This window comes from Gopherus flavomarginatus, chromosome 4 (assembly GCF_025201925.1).
Source record: "Gopherus flavomarginatus isolate rGopFla2 chromosome 4, rGopFla2.mat.asm, whole genome shotgun sequence".
NCBI lineage: Eukaryota > Metazoa > Chordata > Testudines > Testudinidae > Gopherus > Gopherus flavomarginatus.
In genome coordinates, this window is record NC_066620.1 from 20,283,541 (window position 1) to 20,302,983 (window position 19,443).

At 47.1% G+C, this 19,443-nt stretch overlaps 1 protein-coding gene across 1 annotated transcript in view; it reads right to left on the reverse strand.

Annotated features, from left to right (window-relative positions):
- LOC127050317 (myosin-11-like) overlaps positions 1-19,443 on the reverse strand; it is an 86,805-nt gene that overhangs the window by 12,184 nt on the left and 55,178 nt on the right. Inside the window, exons 6-7 of the mRNA XM_050952163.1 lie at positions 13,114-13,305; positions 1,184-1,231 (exon numbers count right to left, since the gene is read on the reverse strand). Of these exons, the coding sequence (XP_050808120.1) occupies positions 1,184-1,231; positions 13,114-13,305 (240 nt within the window). The remainder of the gene's footprint in view (positions 1-1,183; positions 1,232-13,113; positions 13,306-19,443) is intronic.

Consider the following 19,443-nt stretch of genomic DNA (forward strand, 5'->3'; position numbering starts at 1 on the left):
CCGCTGAATCAATGCCCAAAGACGGTTTAAGGGTCTATTCTGCAGCTGGAGATAATAAATCATTGTGGTCATACAAGATCCCACAACATTTTTTCTAAGAGCCGGGGTGTTAAAAGCCAGTGTCCTGCCCAAAATCCCCCTTGTGGTTTCTACTCAGGACAGAATTATTCATGTTCTCTTCCAAACTGCTATGCAATGTTGCTGTGACCTATTAGATAGTTACTATGTTCCACCTCAGAGGTGGCTGCATTTCACTGATGGATGATGTGATACTTTACCCCTCTGTTGTCATGCTAGATTAATTAGAGAAAGATTGTGGCCAGCCCCTGCAAGGGAGGACAAAGTAGGGGAGAGGGTGAAAAGGGCCTCTCACTTGCTGCTCCAGTCCAGAGGCTGTGCACTATGGCATTCTTGCTTTCAGAGAACACAAGGCCTGTGAGATGCCAGTGCTGTGGCTTGGATTAGCCTCAACAAACAGGATTGAGGGGGTGGACTTTAGCCTCACCCTCTCCACTCTACACCACTCAGCAAAGATGGCTGGATGCTGTACTTTAAGATAGTAGAGGAGCGGTAGGCATAATCCCACCCAGGGCTCCTGCTGGGGCAGAGCCTCTCCACGCCACCTCTAACTCAGGGCCATGCCACAAGCATGATACAAGTTTCAACTGTTTGCAAAGTGCTTTGAGTAATTCAGATGAAAGGAGCTATAGAAATGAAGAGCATCACCATAAATAAACCAAGTGACACTATACGGGTAATTAATCTCAAATGGAGAATCCCTCCATTTCATTCAATGAAGATACAGGACTCAGTTTTCCAAAACGCACTAAGGACCCAATCTATCTCCTCTTGAAGTCGATGGAAAGATTTCGAGCAGCTTTTGAAAGGTGCTGCTGCATTGGGTCCAAAAGTAGACTTCATTTTGTAAGTGTTTTAGCCAGAATTCTTAACTTCCCTTGGAAGAAGCAAATAATTTTCAATCTCCTGATTATTATTTTTCTTTTTACAACAAATTTACAACAAATTTCTAAAAAAACTCTAATATATAATCGAAGGAATATTTAGAGATGTTAAGACGCATACATGGGTTGCACAGAAAAATAATGAATTTCCTTTTCACTTTCACTAGTAATGTTATATTTCTAATCCTCTCATTTAGAAGAGATTCATTTTCATACTTTACCTTCTCAATGCAAGTTTTCATTTCTGCTATTTTCTTCAGACAGGCATCCTGTTAAATAATTCAAAGAATAATCACAATTTTGTGGTAAAGAGTTTGTTGTTCATATATACTTATGTTTGGGGGATACAGTTTGTTTGAAACAAAGCTGTCCGCTATCAATAATGCATTGTTTTCTTATTAAATGTAGGGAGGGATTTTTCAAAAGCACCTAAGGGAGTTGTGTACCCAGTTCCCATGGGCTCTCACTGGAAGTCTGGTGCCTAACTCTTAGATGAGTTTGAAAATCCCACCCTTAGAGTACATGAAAGAGGTTGAATTGAAATCTCCATTCCCAGAGCAGGTACAGCACAGACAACAGGAGAATACGCTTCCCTGCACCGGCCTGCCAAGACACCTCAACCTTGATGAGGAGGGGCCAACTCCAGGAGTGAGGAAGTAGGTCAGCCTCCCCACTAAAATGTTTTGAAATTTCAATAACAAAAAATTCCACAAAATTTTTTTTCCATTTTTCTGCAAGCCTACTCCCTGCCTGCCCACCAATCCTCTACTTCTTGTAGACAGCCAAGAAGGAGGCCATTTAGGGACCATTTGTCCACTGGGAACTAGACTGAGATCACCAAACTCATTTCACATGAGCCACCAAACAGCCACCTGATACTAAACGCCCTTGGTTACCATCTGTGTAGGTCAGATTTGAAGAGAGGACCTCAGGCCTTAGCCTGGGAGGTCTCTGTAAGGAGCTGACCAACCTTAAGTCACATGGATGTCAAAGGGAATGGAGGGTCCTTAGCACCTCACAGCAGGTCTACATTTTGCAGGAAAGGGAACTTAAGTACTGCAATAGGCTATGCCAACACTTAAATTGATACAGCACTTCAGTGTAGACACTCACTCCAAAAATGGGAGGGATTCTCCCATTACTGTAGTTAATCCACCTCCCCAAGCAGGAGTAGCAAGGCTGACAGAAGAATTCTTCCATAAGCATAGTGCTATCTACAGTGGGGGTTAGGTTGGCTTAAGTACATCGCTTAGAAGTGTGGATTTCTCAGATCCCTGAGCAATGTAGCTGAGTTGACCTAACTTTTTAGTGTAGACCTAGCCATAGGTTCTTGTGAAAGAAAGAAAGATACTGTAGGCCTTTACAAGATCATTCACTCTAAAGTGGATTTGTTTGTTTTTGTCTTTGAATGCTACATTTAAAGAAACACTGTCCCCTGGGATTTTTTTTTAAATTGGAAATATCCAGTTTCTGCAGTGTCTTAAGGCAACATTTTTTTAAAAACAACCTTCAAATAAACAGGAAGAGGAGGGTGGCTCTGCTCCACTGTTATCTTTATATAGATCTTTATAGCAAGGAAAAAGAATTGACTAAGGACCTGATCCTGCAATGAGATCCATGCACGTTGACATCAACAGGGTTTTCTGCAGGCACAAGGGTCTGTCCATGCGAGTCTGAAAGGGGCCTAACTGACTATACAGAGTAACACACTATACACAAAGTGATGTCAGGTACAGGTAATAAGAAGACAAAAACAGAGAAAAATATACTTTCACTGACTTCTTTTAACTATAATAATCGGAGCGGTTTCTGGTAACTATAACAGGTACAAAATTTTCAGCGAGGTGATTTTCTACATTTATTCCTTTCAACTATATAGTCTACATGTCAGAATTTGTATGCAAGGAAACAATCACGGTGCACGATTGGAACAATGGCATAGTCATTTTCTTTAGAACGTTCTTTCAGATTACTCATGTGGATTTTATCCTTTGTATTGTGCTGCAGAAAGTCCCCATTATTTTGTGATCTCACAGAGAACATTCTAAATGAAACTGGCAATATACACAAAATGCTAAACTCCAGCAGAATGGAATAGAAAGAGTAAAATAAGGAAAATACAGTAAGAATTAAGATTAGATCTTCCTTTTTTTCTTCCCAAGGAAATAAGTGATTATTATCCAGACATTTTTTCATTACTGCAACAATGGTTCACTTTGGCCACACCTCAATACGCATTAGAGGTCAGGAAAATCTCATGTAAATATATCAGGGCCAATTGTGCTTTTTTTCCATTGTAAGTCTGGCATAATTCCACGGATTTCACAAGAATAACTGCAGTTTGGCTCGCTAAATATAGATTTTGAGCCACCTAACTACAGAAGAATTCTGCTAAGATCCTTCGCATTTAAATACATTAATACAAATAAACTGAGTCCTCATAATTGAAGGTCACTTCATTCAATCTTCAAACAACATTTTACAATCAGCAAAGAATCCTGTGGCACCTTATAGACTAACAGACATTTTGGAGCATGAGCTTTCGTGGGTGAATACCCACTTCATCAGATGCATGTAGTGGAAATTTCCAGGGGCAGGTATATATATATATGCAGGCAAGCTAGAGATAATGAGGTGGTTCAATCAGGGAAGATGAGGCCCTGTTCTAGCAGTTGAGGTGTGAAAACCAAGGGAGGAGAAACTGGTTTTGTAATTGGCAAGCCATTCACAGTCTTTGTTTAATCCAGAGCTGATGGTATCAAATTTGCAGATGAACTGAAGCTCAACAGTTTCTCTTTGAAGTCTGGTCCTGAAGTTTTTTTGCTATAGGATGGCCACCTTAAGGTCTGCTATAGTGTGGCCAGGGAGGTTGAAGTGTTCTCCTACAGGTTTTTGTATATTGCCATTCCTAATATCTGATTTGTGTCCGTTTATCCTTTACCGTAGCGACTGTCCAGTTTGGCCGATGTACATAGCAAAGGGGCATTGCTGGCATATGATGGCGTATATTACATTGGTGGACGTGCAGGTGAATGAACCGGTGATGGTGTGGCTGATCTGGTTAGGTCCTGTGATGGTGTCACTGGTGTAGATATGTGGGCAGAGTTGGCATCGAGGTTTGTTGCATGGATTGGTTCCTGAGCTAGAGTTACTATGGTGCGGTGTGCAGTTACTGGTGAGAATGTGTTTCAGGTTGGCAGGTTGCCTGTGGGCGAGGACTGGCCTGCCACCCAAGGCCTGTGAAAGTGTGGGATCATTTTCCAGGAGGGGTTGTAGATCCCTGATGATGCGTTGGAGGGGTTTTAGCTGGGGACTGTATGTGATGGCCAGTGGAGTCCTATTGGTTTCTTTCTTGGGTTTGTCTTGCAGCAGGAGGCTTCTGGGTACACGTCTGGCTCTGTTGATCTGTTTCCTTATTTTCTCATGCGGGTATTGTAGTTTTGAGAATGCTTGGTGGAGATTTTGTAGGTGTTGGTCTCTGTCTGAGGGGTTAGAGCAGATGCGGTTGTACCTCAGTGCTTGGCTGTAGACAATGGATTGTGTGATGTGCCCAGGATGGAAGCTGGAGGCATGAAGGTAGGCATAGCAGTCAGTAGGTTTTCGGTATAGGGTGGTGGTAATGTGACCATCACTTATTTGCACCGTGGTGTCTAGGAAGTGGACCTCCCATGTAGATTGGTCCAAGCTGAGGCTGATGGTGGGGTGGAAGCTGTTGAAATCATGGTGGAATTTTTCCAGAGACTGCTTCCCATGGGTCCAGATGATGAAGATATCATCAATGTAGCGTAGGTAGAGAAGGGGCATGAGTGGACAAGAGCTGAGGAAGCACTGTTCCACGTCGGCCATAAAAATATTGGCATATTGTGGGGCCATGTGGGTGCCCATAGCGGTGCCACTGATCTGGAGATATATATTGTCATCAAATTTGAAAGAGTTGTGTGTGAGGATAAAGGCACAGAGCTCAGCAGCCAGTTGTGCTGTGGCATCATCAGGGATACTGTCCCTGACAGCTTGTATTCCATCTGTGTGTGGGATGTTCGTGTAGAGAGCCTCTACATCCATGGTGGCTAGGATGGTGTTTTCTGGAAGGTCACCAATGCATTGTAGTTTCCTCAGGAAATCAGTGGTGTCACGGAGATAGCTGGGAGTGCTGGTGCCATAGGGTCTGAGTACAGAGTCCACATATCCAGACAGTCCTTCAAGTGAGAGTGCCAATGCCCAAGATGATGAGGCGTCCAGAATTTCCGGGTTTGTGGATCTTGGGTAGTAGATAGAATAACCCTGGTCGGGGCTCTAAGGGTATGTTGATTTGTTTCGGTGTTAGTGTAGGGAGTGTCCTGAGTAGATGTTGCAGTTTCTTAGTGTATTCCTAAGTGGGATCTGAGGGAAGTGGCCTGTAGAATTTGGTGTTGGAGAGTTGTCTGGCTGCCTCCTTTTGGCAGTCAGACCTGTTCATGATGACAACAGCACCTCCTTTATCAGCCTCTTTGATGATAATGTCAGGGTGGTTTCTGAGGCTGTGGATGGCATTGCGTTCTGCACGACTTAGGTTATGAGGCAAGCAATGTTATTTTTCCACAATTTCTGCCTGTGCATGTCGGCGGAAGCATTCAATGTAGAGGTCCAGACTGTCATTTCGACCCTCAGGAGGAGTCCATGTGGAGTTCTTCTTCTTGTGCTGTTGGTGGGAGGGTACCTGTGTATCAGTGCGCTGTTCAGTGTTGACCTGAAAGTATTCTTTGAGTCGGAGATGGCGAAAGTAGGCTTCCAGATCGCCGCAGAACTGTATCATGTTGGTGGGGGTGGCAGGGCAGAAAGAGAGTCCCCGAGATAGGACAGACTTTTCTTCTGGGCTGAGTGTGTAGTTGGATAGATTGACGATATTGCTGGCTGGGTTGGGGGTACCACAGTTGTGGCCCCATGAGGCAGGTAGGAGTTTAGACAGCTTACAGTCCTTTTTCCTTTGACGGCCAAACTGGACAATCGCTACGGAAAAGGATAAACGGACACAAATCAGATGTTAGGAATGGCAATATACAAAAACCTGTAGGAGAACACTTCAACCTCCCTGGCCACACTATAGCAGACCTTAAGGTGGCCATCCTGCAGCAAAAACACTTCAGGACCAGACTTCAAAGAGAAACTGCTGAGCTTCAGTTCATCTGCAAATTTGACACCATCAGCTCCGGATTAAACAAAGACTGTGAATGGCTTGCCAATTACATAACCAGTTTCTCTTCCCTTGGTTTTCGCACCTCAACTGCTAGAACAGGGCCTCATCCTCCCTGACTGAACCACCTCATTATCTCTAGCTTGCCTGCATATATATACCTGCCCCTGGAAATTTCCACTACATGCATCTGACGAAGTGGGTATTCACCCACGAAAGCTCATGCTCCAAAACGTCTGTTAGTCTATAAGGTGCCACAGGATTCTTTGCTGCTTTTACAGATCCAGACTAACACGGCTGCCCCTCTGATACTTAACATTTTATAATGTTTCTCGTGTTACAAATTAAGTGTAGAAAAAATACTAGAATGATTAACAAATGTCTGGGCCCAACAGACTTCTAGTAAGCCTGAGCTTTCTTCGTTCCCAGGTTGACAAAAGCAGGGAGTGCTGCAGATGGATGATCAGCTCCTTGAGTGCAGCAACTCACTGAAAGCTTGATTGTACTCCTTGAGCATACTCCCACTGAACTCAATTAAAGCCTTATAACTGGCTTCCAGGGGAGTTGCAAGTGATCAGCAATTCTCAGGATGTGAGCCTAAAACAAATGGCTTTGACAAGTCCAGTGGGATTAACAGTCAACTCACCTTGATCACAGGGAGTGGTGTTCTGATCTGGGATCTCTAAGAGTCAGGGGGAATTGTGAAGGTCAGATACACAGAAATTTCTCTTCTGCTCTCACAACTCCACTTGCCCCAGTGACCCCATCCCATCTCCTGTTCTCCCCTGTGCCCACTCTCATCCCCTCCCTTACTTTTCTCCTTAAACTCTCGCTCTTCTCTGGCTCCTTCCCCTCAAAAAACAAACATACTTTAGTCTCTCCCATCCTAAAAAAAAACCCCAATACACCCCACTTGCCTCTCCAGCTACTGCCCCATCTCCCTTACACCTCTAAGCTCCCTGAGCATGCTATTTACAATCACTGTCTGGAGTTCCTCTCCTCCAATTCTGTCCTGGACACACTATCTGGCTTCGTCCTGTGTTCCACTGAAACCACTCTTGCCAACGTCCCTAATGACCTCCTCTTAGTCATATCTCAGAACCAAGTATCAGAGGGGTAGCCGTGTTAGTCTGGATTTGTAAAAGCAGCAAAGAATCCTGTGGCACCTTATAGACTAACAGACGTATTGGAGCATGAGCTTTCGTGGGTGAATACCCACTTCGTCAGATGCATGAGACATGTATTCACCCACGAAAGCTCATGCTCCAATACGTCTGTTAGCCTATAAGGTGCCACAGGATTCTTTGCTGCTATCTCAGAACCAGAACATCATCTCATTAGCCTTGACCTGTCAGCTGCCTTCAACCCAATCAACCATGCTCTTGAAATCTTGTCCTCCCTTGGCTTTCATGACTTTGTCCTCTCCTGGGCCTCCTCTTACATCTCTAAGTGCTCCTTCAACTAGTCCTTCTGAATATCCTCATCTGCCCCGCAGTGGTGGTTCCAAAGGCTCTGTTCTTTGCCACATTCTCTTCCCTGTCTACGTCAGTGGTCCTCAGATTGAGGATTGCTAGCTGCAAATGGCTCTTTAATGTGTTTCCCGTGGCTCTCTGCAGCATATATTAAAACACTGTGTGATTTAACTATTAACCAATCTAAGCTATTAACCAAGCAGGATGCTTTTACTATGTTACTAACCAATTAAATGATTAACTTGCACTAAATTATTAACCAATCAGGATGCTTTTACTATGATCACATGTTTGCTTGCATGAGCTATTGAATATATAGTACTATAGTAAACAAAACAATGAATTCAAACAACTGTGGCTCTTTTGGGTAATGTTGATCGCTAATTTGGCTCCTGAACCTCTGAGGCCTGAGTATCACTGCTCTATACCTTATCTCTGGGTAATCACAGGCCTGGTCTACACTACGCATTTAAACCAAATTTAGCAGCGTTAAACCAATTTAACCCTGCACCCGTCCGCACAACGAGGCCCTTTATATTGATATAAAGGGCTCTTTAAACCAGTTTCTGTACTCCTCCCCAACGAGAGGAGTAGCGCTGATATCGGTATTACCATATCGGATTATGGTTAGTGTGGCCGCAAACTGACAGTATTGGCCTCCGGGCGGTATCCCACAGTGCACCATTGTCACTGCTCTGGAAAGCAATCTGAACTCGGATGCACTGGCCAGGTAGACAGGAAAAGCCCCATGAACTTTTGAATTTCATTTCCTGTTTGCCTAGCGTGGAGCTCTGATCAGCACGGGTGGCGATGCAGTCCCAAATCCAAAAAGAGCTCCAGCATGAACTGTACGGGAGATACTGGATCTGATCACTGTATGGGGAAACAAATCTGTTCTATCAGAGCTCCGTTACAGAAGACTAAATGACAAAGCATTTGAAAAAATCTCCAGGCTATGATAGACAGAGGCCACAGCAGGGACTCAGCACAGTGCTGCGTGACAAGCGTAACAGAAAGCCAAAGAATCAAATGGACGCTCATGGAGGGAGGGGGGAGGGAACTGAGGACTCCAGCTATCCCACAGTCCCCGCAGTCTCCGAAAAGCATTTGCATTCTTGCTGAGCTCCCAATGCCTGTATGGTCAAAAACATTGGCTGGGGTGGTTCAGGGTATATCTCGTCAATTTACCCCCCACACACACACCACCCCCCGTGAAAGAAAAGGGGGAAAAATCGTTTCTTGCCATTTTTCAATGTCACCGTATGTCTACTGCATGCTGCTGGTAGACGCGGTGCTGCAGCGATGAACAGCAGCATCCCCTCCCCTTCCTTTCCTGATGGCAAATGGTACAAAATGGTGGAAAACCGTCATCAGCCCGTGAGTGCTCCTGGCTGGCCTCGGTAAAAATGGGAATGACTCCCTGTCATTCCTGGCAGATGGTGCAAAATGCTGAGTAACCGTCCACATCAGCCCCCGCCCCCGCCTTTCGTGTCTAAAGAAAAGATTCTGTACTCCCTGGACTATCATAGCAGCGGGTGGCTGCGATCCTCTCCTCCCTACCCTTTAATGTCCTGCCTGGATTATCATAGCAGCTGGAGGCTGCCTCCCCGTCATTTTCTCTCGCTAAAAAGTCAGTGTTTCTTATTCCTGCATTCTTTATTACTTCATCACACAAATGGGGGGACACTGCCACGGTAGCCCAGGAGGGTTGGGGGAGGAGGGAAGCAATGGGTGGGGTTGTTGCTAGAGTGGCATGCAGCTCATCATTTCTGCGGGATCTCTCGGGCTCTGACCCAGAGCAGCTCTGCTCTCTGGCTTTCTAGTAGACTTGCCCCATATTCTAGGCAGGACTGACTATTTTTAGACAAAACATAAAGAAGGGAATGACCTGGGGAGTCATTCCCATTTTTGTCGATGCGTCCCCGGCTGACCTCAGCAAGGCCAGCCAGGAGCACCCATGACAGCAGCAGATGGTACAAAATGATTGATAACCGTCATCAAATCACCAATTTACAATGGCAGACGGTGCAACAAGGATGGTAACCATCTCTGCTACCCTTCAAAGGCAAATGAATGCTGCTGTGTAGCACTGCAGTACCGCCTCTGTCAGCGGCATCCAGTACACATATGGTGACAGTGACAAAAGGCAAAACAGGTTCCATGGCTGCCATGCTATGGCGTCTGCCAGGGCAATCCAGGGAAAAGGGCGCGAAATGATTGTTTGCCATTGCTTTCACACAGGAAGGATTGAGTGATGACATTTACCCAGAATCACCCACGACACTGTTTTTGCACCACCATGCACTGGGATCTCAACCCAGAATTCCAATGGGCAGGGGAGACTGCGGGAACTATGGGATAGCTACGGGATAGCTACCCACAGTGCAACGCTCCAGAAAATCGATGCTAGCCTCGATACATGGACGCACACCATCGAATTAGTATGCTTAGAGTGACCGCATGCACTCGACGTTATACAATCTGTTTTACAAAATCAGTTTATGTAAAATCAGAATAATCCCGTAGTGTAGATGTACCCTCATTTGCAAACATAAGTTCCACTACCACTCCATTCTGACTACTCACAGATTTACCTCTCTACTCCAGACCCATCCCTTTGTGTCCAAACTAAAATCTCTGCCTATCTGTCTGACGTCTCCTTGTGAATGTCTAAATATCAGCTCGAGCTCAACATGGCTAAAACAGAGCTCTTAATCGCCCCTTCCACAACTCTCCCTGCTACTGCCTTTCTTGATTACTGTGGACAATACCATCACCCTGCCTGTAACCTGGGTGTCATCTTTGTCACAGATCTCTCTCTAGCACCTCACATTCAGGCTATGTCTTAGTCTTGCAGATTCTTTCTGGATAACATCTCTAAAATATGATTTTTCCTGTCCATCCACACAGCTAAAACTTTCACCCAGCCTCTCATCACCTTGCATCTTAATTACTGCAACATCCTTTTCTCTGATAATCTTGCCCCACTCATGTCCATTCAGAATGCTGCTGCAAAGATCACTTTCCTAGTGCATTGCTTTACCATGTCATCCCTTTGCATCCCTTCACTGGCTCCCTCTTCTCCAGAGAATCAAACGTAAGCTAGCTGTCTTTACTTTCAAGGCCCTTCCCAGCCAATTCCCACCCTACCCTGTCATCTCCCATTCAGTACTGAAATGTTGACTCCTGCCTCCAACTAGCCCTTCCATCAATCCCTTGTTAAATTTTCAGACTCCTTTGTGCTTTCTCCCATGCTGCTCCTCACGCTTGGGAGGAGCTCCCCATAAGCATCCACAGAACTAATACATTATACTCTTTCAAAATCTTCCTTAAAACTCTCTTTGCATGATACCTACCAAAATTTTTACAGGGGTTAGGCTGCTGGTGTACCGAGACTATTGCCTCTCATGCTGACCAGCAGGGCCGGCTCCAGGCACCAGCATTCCAAGCTGGTGCTTAGGGTGGCAATCTGCAAGGGGCGGCCGTCCCTGTTGTTTTGCCCCCAAGCAGCGCGCCGAATTGCCGCTGCAGGGGGCGGGGGCAGTCCGTGTGCCCTTAGGGCGGCAGGCGCTTTCCACAGTGGCAGCAATTCCGCAGCAGCTTCTATGTTTAGCTGTCAGGCGTGGCTTCAGCTAAACATAGAAGCTACTGCAGAATTGCCACCCCCGCGGAAACGGGCCTGCCGCCCTAACGGCACAAGGACTGCCCCTACCACCTGCAATGGCAATTCCACGTGCTGCTTGGGGCAGCGAAAACTGTAGAGCCGGCGCTGCTGACCAGTACTGTCTCATTGTTTACTTGCCCTCCCCCATCTGTCTGTATCCATCTGTTGCATCTTGTCTTATATTTAGATTGCAAGCTTTTGGGGCAACCACCATCTTTTTCTGTGTTTGTACAGCTCCTAGCACATTGGGGTCCTGGTCCATGACTAGGACTCCTAGGCACTGTGCTGCTGCTGATAATAATCATAATTAATAAAGGTGTTAATATGTATCAATAACTTAACTCTCTCTTCAAATGTTTACACTGGGAGTTTATACTTCACTTTGGGTACAATCTGTAAGTATTTTGGATGGTGCACAGCAGCAAGGCACTAATTTGTGTATATCATGTCAGAGTTTTAGAGTAAATGCAACCTCAGTTACTGAAAACAACCCAGTGATCATGTTAACTATATAGTGAATGAGAGACTGTACCCTGACTACATTCTTCTGCCATAACAGGAACCCTCAAAGCTGGTCTTAGCTGAAAAAATAGTAATTAGCCATCTTTCTGAAAGCTACTGTGCAATATCGCAGGCTAGCTCCCGGTTTAGGCCTGATCCCAAAACACAGAAGTCAGTGGAAGAACAAACAGATTTCAGTGACACAAGATTGGCCCCTTACTAGAGTTGCCAACTTTCTCATCGCACAAAACCAAACACCCTGACCCTGCCCCTTCCCTGAAACCCACCCTCCTCCGCCCGGTCACTACATTCCCCCTCCCTCAGTGGCTTGCTCTCCTGCACCCTCACTCACTTTCACTGGGCTGGGGTGTGGGGTACAGGAGTGAGTGAGGGCTCTAAATGGAGGTGTGGGCTCTGAGGTGGGGACAGAAATGAGAGGTTCAGGGTGTGGGAGGGGGCTCTGGGCTGGGGCAGGGAGTAGGGGTGTGGGAGGGGGTGAGGGTTCCAGTTGGGGGTGTGGGCTCTGGGGATGAGAGGTTTAGGGTGCAGGGGGGGCTCCAGGCTGAGGGGTGGGGCTGAGGGATTCAGAATGTGGGAGGGGGCTGTTGGTTGAGGCAGGGGGTGGAGGTGTGGGAGGGGTGAGAGCTCTTGGCTAGGGGTGTGGGCTCTGGGGTGGAGCTGGGGGTCAGGGGTGCAGGAGGAGGCTCCAGGTTTGGGGGGGGGCTCGGAGTTGGGGCATGGGCTTACCTCTGGCAGCTCCTGGCCAGCAGCGCAGCAGGGCTAAGGCAGGGTCCCTGCCTGTTCTGGAACCGCGCTGCACCCTGGAAGCAGCCAGGAGCAGGTCTGGCTCCTAGGCGGGAGGGCCAGGAGGCTCCGCGCGCTGCTCTCGCCAGCAGGTCTCCCTCTGCTCCCATTGCCTGTGATTCCTGGCCAATGAGAGTGCAGAGTCAGTGCTCAGGGCAGGAATCACAGGGCCCCTTGGCCACCCCGCCTAGGAGTCAGACCTGCTGGCCACTTCCAGAGCACAGCATGGTGCCAGGACAGGTAGGGACTAGTCTGCCTTAGACCTGCAGCACCGCTGACCGGACTTTTAGCGGCCCACTTGGCAGTGCTGACGGAGCTGCCAGGGTCCCTTTTCGACACGGTGGGCCGGTTGACAACCAGACGCCTGGCAACCTATCCCTTGCTTATGTATTCCACTAAAATAGAAGAGACAAGCCACTTTTTGCCAGTATTGCCACACTCTTGATTATTATCAAAGACTCTGACAAGTAAACTTCAGTGTGTTAACATGCAGTGCAGCCTTTACAAATTCAGTGCAAACACACGTCCTTTCATAAGCACCTTCTCATTTTCTAAAACTGATACTTTTTGCCTTTCCCGCTCCTTTGTTTCTTCAAGCTGGGACTTTAACTCTTCCATTTCAAGAACCAACTTGCTTTGTTTCATTTTGGTCATCTGAGCTTGTTTTTCCTCATTATTCTGAATTCTTTGCAGCTGGGCTTTTAACTCCTCCATTTCAACCAGCAAACTATCCTGGGGGAAAAGAAAAAAACATAGGAGCACACTTACTATTATTCTGTATTCATTCTAAATAAATGTTTAACACACCCTGACTGTGTAATAAATAGGCATTTATACATCCTGGGACAAGAACATGCCTCTAGATCTGCCCCAACCATAAAGGAGTGTCACAGCTCTAGTTACAGATACAAGAGTTCCACGTATGAAGCAGGCTTGGGGTGATATTAACAGTTCTGTGGATTCAGGAGTCAAATTAGGCTGGGTCACATTGTTTCAGATGACTTTGCCTTTGTTTGTTTGTTTTTAAGGCTCCCACCTTGTTCTCCAGAAACTGAGCGGTTATTTTAAAAAGTAAGCATGAAGTCCTAGTCTCATTGAAGCCAATGAGAGTTTTTCCACTAATTTCAATGGGGCCAGGATTATACCTCAAGTCTCTAATCCTTACGGTTGCAGAGTAAACCTGGAATCCTTGAAAACGTGACATCAGCATAACGCAGTATTACCTACCTGCATCTGCACCAGACCAGACTAGGCCTCCAGCCATGGGGCTTCACACTCCAACCCCTGGCCATAGGGCAGCGGGCTCCAATCCCGGACTCCCAGGCACTGACCTTGAGCTCCAACGGCTGCCGGCCCTGGGCTCTGGTGGGTGATAGCTCTGGATGCTAACCCCTAGCCCTGGCCGTGCAGCAGCATGCACAGCCCCCAAGTGCCAGTCCCAAACCCTGGCATCAGCCAAACCCCCCCGGCTGCATGCTCTGACCCCCAGCCCTGGCCGCTGACCTCAGGTACTGCTCCTGGATATCGACCCTGGGTTCCGGCAGGTGCTGGCCATAAGCGCCGATCCCCGGCCACAGTTGCCAGCCCTGGATGTAGATTCTCAGACCTGGTCACAGAGCAATGGGCACCAAACCCAGGCTCTGGCAGGTGCTGGCCCTGGATGCCGACCTCCAGTCTCAGTTGGGCAGCAGCAGGCTCTGGTGGGTGCTGGCCCAGGACACAGACTCCTAACCCCAGCTGTGCAGCAGTGGACATATACCCCAAGTGCCAACTCTGGGTGCCGACCCCCGGCCCCGGTCACACAGCAGCAGGTGCTGGCTCCAGGTTCCAACCCCTGGCTGCATGGTAGTGGGTGGTGATTCCCGGCCCTAGAAATGCAACTGAGAATGCTCACCCTGGGATCCAGTGGGTGCTGGCCCAGGGCACCAACTCCTGGCTCCAGGTGCCAACCCACATCTCTGGCCTTTGCTGTGTCACCCTATACCCCTCCATCCATCCTCCCTGGTCCCCACTGCCTTACCCTGACCCCTCCATCCAGGTTGTAACTTGCCAGATTTGCTGTGAAAAGTGATATTTGTATGTTTGTTAGTATCACTTTTCATAGCATTATATTTGAGTCCGCAAAAAACCCCTGCATAAATAAATAACAGTGATCTGGATGTGTATACATGCATATTTATTTATTTGTTTTTTCCAGTGTTAATAAAGTATTTTAGGAAAAAGTGTCAGTGCAGACACCAGCAAGAGTTGGTGGCCACACTGAGGCCAGGAAAAACTTTCTTGTGAGAACCCCTGTCTTAGATTCAGGACCACATTTCACTTTTTTCATTCTCCAAGGAGACAGCTAGCAAAAACAAGGAACTTGAGATTTTATATTCCTGACTTTTCCAAAAAGAATTTTAAAAGGTGTACTAATTTTTCAGGCTATTGGTGGTACACCATAAATAAACCATAAATAAATCAACATAAATACAATTGTAAAACACCATTCTCCCACCCCCACCCCCTTACAGGTAATTTTTAAGAGCGTTATTGTGTTATCTGATTTGCGACAATTATTTCATGACTCTGGTCATCCCTCAAGAAATCTTTATACTCTCAGGATTAATGTTATATAGAGGCACTTTTCACAGCAACACATCAGCAATCACTGCTAGCACTAGAAACAGACTACTCATTGCACATTAAAACTGGGCAATATCTTGTAGACCAGTGGTTTTCAAATTATGGGTCACGACCCAGTACTGGGTCACAGAATGTAAGGCACTGGGTCGCGGCAGCTCTAGTCAGCACCACCGACCAGGCCGTTAAAAGTACTGTCGGCAGTGCTGCCCAGCTAAGGCAGGTTAGTCCCTACCTGTTCTGACACTGCGCTGCGGCCAGCAGCAGGTCTGGATCCGGGGGGGTGGGAGGGGGGCACGGGGCCTAGGAGCCAGACCTGCTGCTGGCCGTTTCCAGGAAGCCTGCCATAGCCCCCCTCCACCCGCTGTGCGGCTGACGGGAGCTGCCTGAGGTAAGCTCCGAACCCCATGCCCCAATCCCCTACCCCAGCCCTGAGCCCCCCCTAACCTGGAGCCCCTTCCTGCACCCCAAACTCCTCATCCCGGCCCCACCCCAGAGCCTGCACACCCAGCCCAGATCCCTTTCTGCATCCCAACTACCTTCCCCAGCCCAGTGCCCCCTCTCACACCCTGAACTCCTCATTCCCAGCCCCACCCCTCACCCCAACCCTCTGCCCCAGCCCTGAGCCCCTCCCACACCACAAACCCCTCATCCCCAGCTCCGTTGGGTCACAGGCATCAACTATTTTCTTCAACTGGGTCACCAGGAAAAAAGTTTGAAAACCGCTGTCGTAGACAACAGATAAGACCTCTTGAACAAATCCTCTGTCCTCAGACAGCTAATGGAATCCTATAACTGAGTCCCTTGTCCAGCTTTATTAATATCTTTGACCTGCTGAGTCCAGTACACAGCATATTCTGAAGAAGGAGACTGCTGATGGATATAACATATGGCAAAGTATGTCCTTCCAGGTAAGGCTGAAGAGTTTTGTTCCTTTTCAGTTGTACAGTATGTTAAGTCCACTTCCTCACCGTGTATACTATACCTGGGAGAAGGTCTCCCCATCCGACCTCCATTACCCCAGACTATCCAGATCCCTTGAGTGAAGGCCACCAGCTACTCTTTCCTAGTTTCCTTTACGTTCTTTCCCTGAGGGAGGGACTTTCTCCTCAGACTTTGCCAATACTGCACTACAATATCCTAGAACTGGGGAGAGGAGGGGTTAACAGGTGCATCTTTCTTCCCAGTTTTGAGTAGGAATCAAATAAGACAAAAATAGTAGAGTATCAGAGGGGTAGCCATGTTAGTCTGGATCTGTAAAAGAAGCAAAGAATCCTGTGGCACCTTACAGACTAACACAAAGAATACTTTCAGGACAACACTGAACAGCGCACTGATACACAGGGACCCTCCCACCAACAGCACAAGAAGAACAACTCCACATGGACTCCTCCTGAGGGTCGAAATGACAGTCTGGACCTATACATTGAATGCTTCCTCCAACGTGCACAGGCAGAAATTGTGGAAAAACAACATCGCTTGCCTCATAACCTAAGTCGTGCAGAACGCAACGCCATCCACAGCCTCAGAAACCACCCAGACATGATCAAAGAGGCTGATAAAGGAGGTGCTGTTGTCATCATGAACAGGTCTGACTACCAAAAGGAGGCAGCCAGACAACTCTCCAACACCAAATTCTACAGGCCACTTCCCTCAGATCCCACTGAGGAATACACTAAGAAACTGCAACATCTACTCAGAACACTCCTTACACTAACACCGGAACAAATCAACATACCCTTAGAGCCCCGACCAGGGTTATTCTATCTACTACCCAAGATCCACAAACCCGGAAATCCTGGACGCCTCATCATCTCGGGCATTGGCACTCTCACTGAAGGACTGTCTGGATATGTGGACTCTGTACTCAGACCCTATGACACCAGCACTCCCATCTATCTCCGTGACACCACTGATTTCCTGAGGAAACTACAATGCATTGGTGACCTTCCAGAAAACACCATCCTAGCCACCATGGATGTAGAGGCTCTCTGCACAAACATCCCACACACAGATGGAATACAAGCTGTCAGGAACAGTATCCCTGATGATGTCACAGCACAACTGGTTGCTGAGCTCTTTGCCTTTATCCTCACACACAACTCTTTCAAATTTGATGACAATATACATCTCCAGATCAGTGGCACCGCTATGGGCACCCGCATGGCCCCACAATATGCCAATATTTTTATGGCCGACCTGGAACAACGCTTCCTCAGCTCTCGTCCACTCACGCCCCTTCTCTACCTACGCTACATTGATGACATCTTCATCATCTGGACCTATGGGAAGGAGACTCTGGAAAAATTCCACCACGATTTCAACAGCTTCCACCCCACCATCAACCTCAGCCTGGACCAATCTACACGGGAGGTCCGCTTCCTAGACACCAGCGTGCAAATAAGTGATGGTCACATTAACACAACCCTATACCGAAAACCTACTGACCGCTATGCCTACCTTCATGCCTCCAGCTTCCATCCCGGGCACATCACACGATCCATTGTCTACAGCCAAGCACTGAGGTACAACCGCATCTGCTCTAACCCCTCAGACAGAGACCAGCACCTACAAAATCTCCACCAAGCATTCTCAAAACTACAAATACCCGCACGAGGAAATAAGGAAACAGATCAACAGAGCCAGACGTGTACCCAGAAGCCTCCTACTCCAAGACAAACCCAAGAAAGAAACCAACAGGATTCCACTGGCCATCACATACAGTCCCCAGCTAAAACCCCTCCAATGCATCATCAGGGATCTACAACCCCTCCTGGAAAATGATCCCACACTTTCACAGGCCTTGGGTTGCAGGCCAGTCCTCGCCCACAGACATCCTGCCAATCTGAAGCATATTCCCACCAGTAACTGCACACCGCACCATAGTAACTCTAGCTCAGGAACCAATCCATGCAACAAACCTCGATGCCAACTCTGCCCACATATCTACACCAGTGACACCATCACAGGACCTAACCAGATCAGCCACACCATCACCGGTTCATTCACCTGCACGTCCACCAATGTAATATATGCCATCATATGCCAGCAATGCCCCTCTGCTATATACATCGGCCAAACTGGACAGTCTCTACGGAAAAGGATAAACGGACACAAATCAGATATTAGAAATGGCAATATACAAAAACCTGTAGGAGAACACTTCAACCTCCCTGGCCACACTATAGCAGACCTTAAGGTGGCCATCCTGCAGCAAAAACACTTCAGGACCAGACTTCAAAGAGAAACTGCTGAGCTTCAGTTCATCTGCAAATTTGACACCATCAACTCAGGATTAAACAAAGACTGAATGGCTTGCCAACTACAAAACCAGTTTCTCCTCCCTTGGTTTTCACACCTCAACTGCTAGAACAGGGCCTCATCCTCCCTGATTGAACTAACCTCATTATCTCTAGCTTGCTTCTTGCTTGCATATATATATATATATATATACCTGCCCCTGGAAATTTCCACTACATGCATCTGACAAAGTGGGCATTCACCCACGAAAGCTCATGCTCCAAAACGTCTGTTAGTCTATAAGGTGCCACAGGATTCTTTGCTGCTTTTAAAAATAGTAGAAGTGCTCTTCTAAACTCTACCCACAAACTAAACTTCATTCTCTCATGGTACAAAAATGAGATGCAATTCACAATAGATTGTGCAGATCTACATACTATGATTGTCCATCAGCTTGATCAGCTGTGAAATAATCAGTGCTGAATTTGTGCCTGGGCTTGCCAGGGCTGAGCCGTGGAACCTGTGGATTGGCAGTTCATAGCCCTGGCATCTCTGGGCTTGCTGCATCAGTTATGAATGTAAAAAAGCTGCTTCAGCCCCAGCACCTCTTTCATTATAAGTTAAGCACTGGAAATAATTAATGTTGATACTGTATGTATAATTAGGCTTCAAAATCAACACCTCACAGAGATGAATGGCAGTTATTCACATTTCTCAGAACTATCATTTCAGGCTGCCTGGAGGCTCTGTGTCAACAGGTTCTCTGGAACCATGAGGGCTAGATTTTCTGGTCTGCTAAGGCCACTCTGTGCTGCATAAACAGTGTAATGTGCACTTAAAGCAGCTGGTGATACTCAATGGAGCATTCTCCCTGTGTATGAGGAATTACTACTGGCAGAGGCAGTTTGTCTACCTTCTGTCTCCCAACTCCTGATATGAGAGTTTAAGGTACAGTCTAGAACCCAGGCCTGCAAAGTTGCTAGGTAGTAGACAGCACTATAGTGTCAT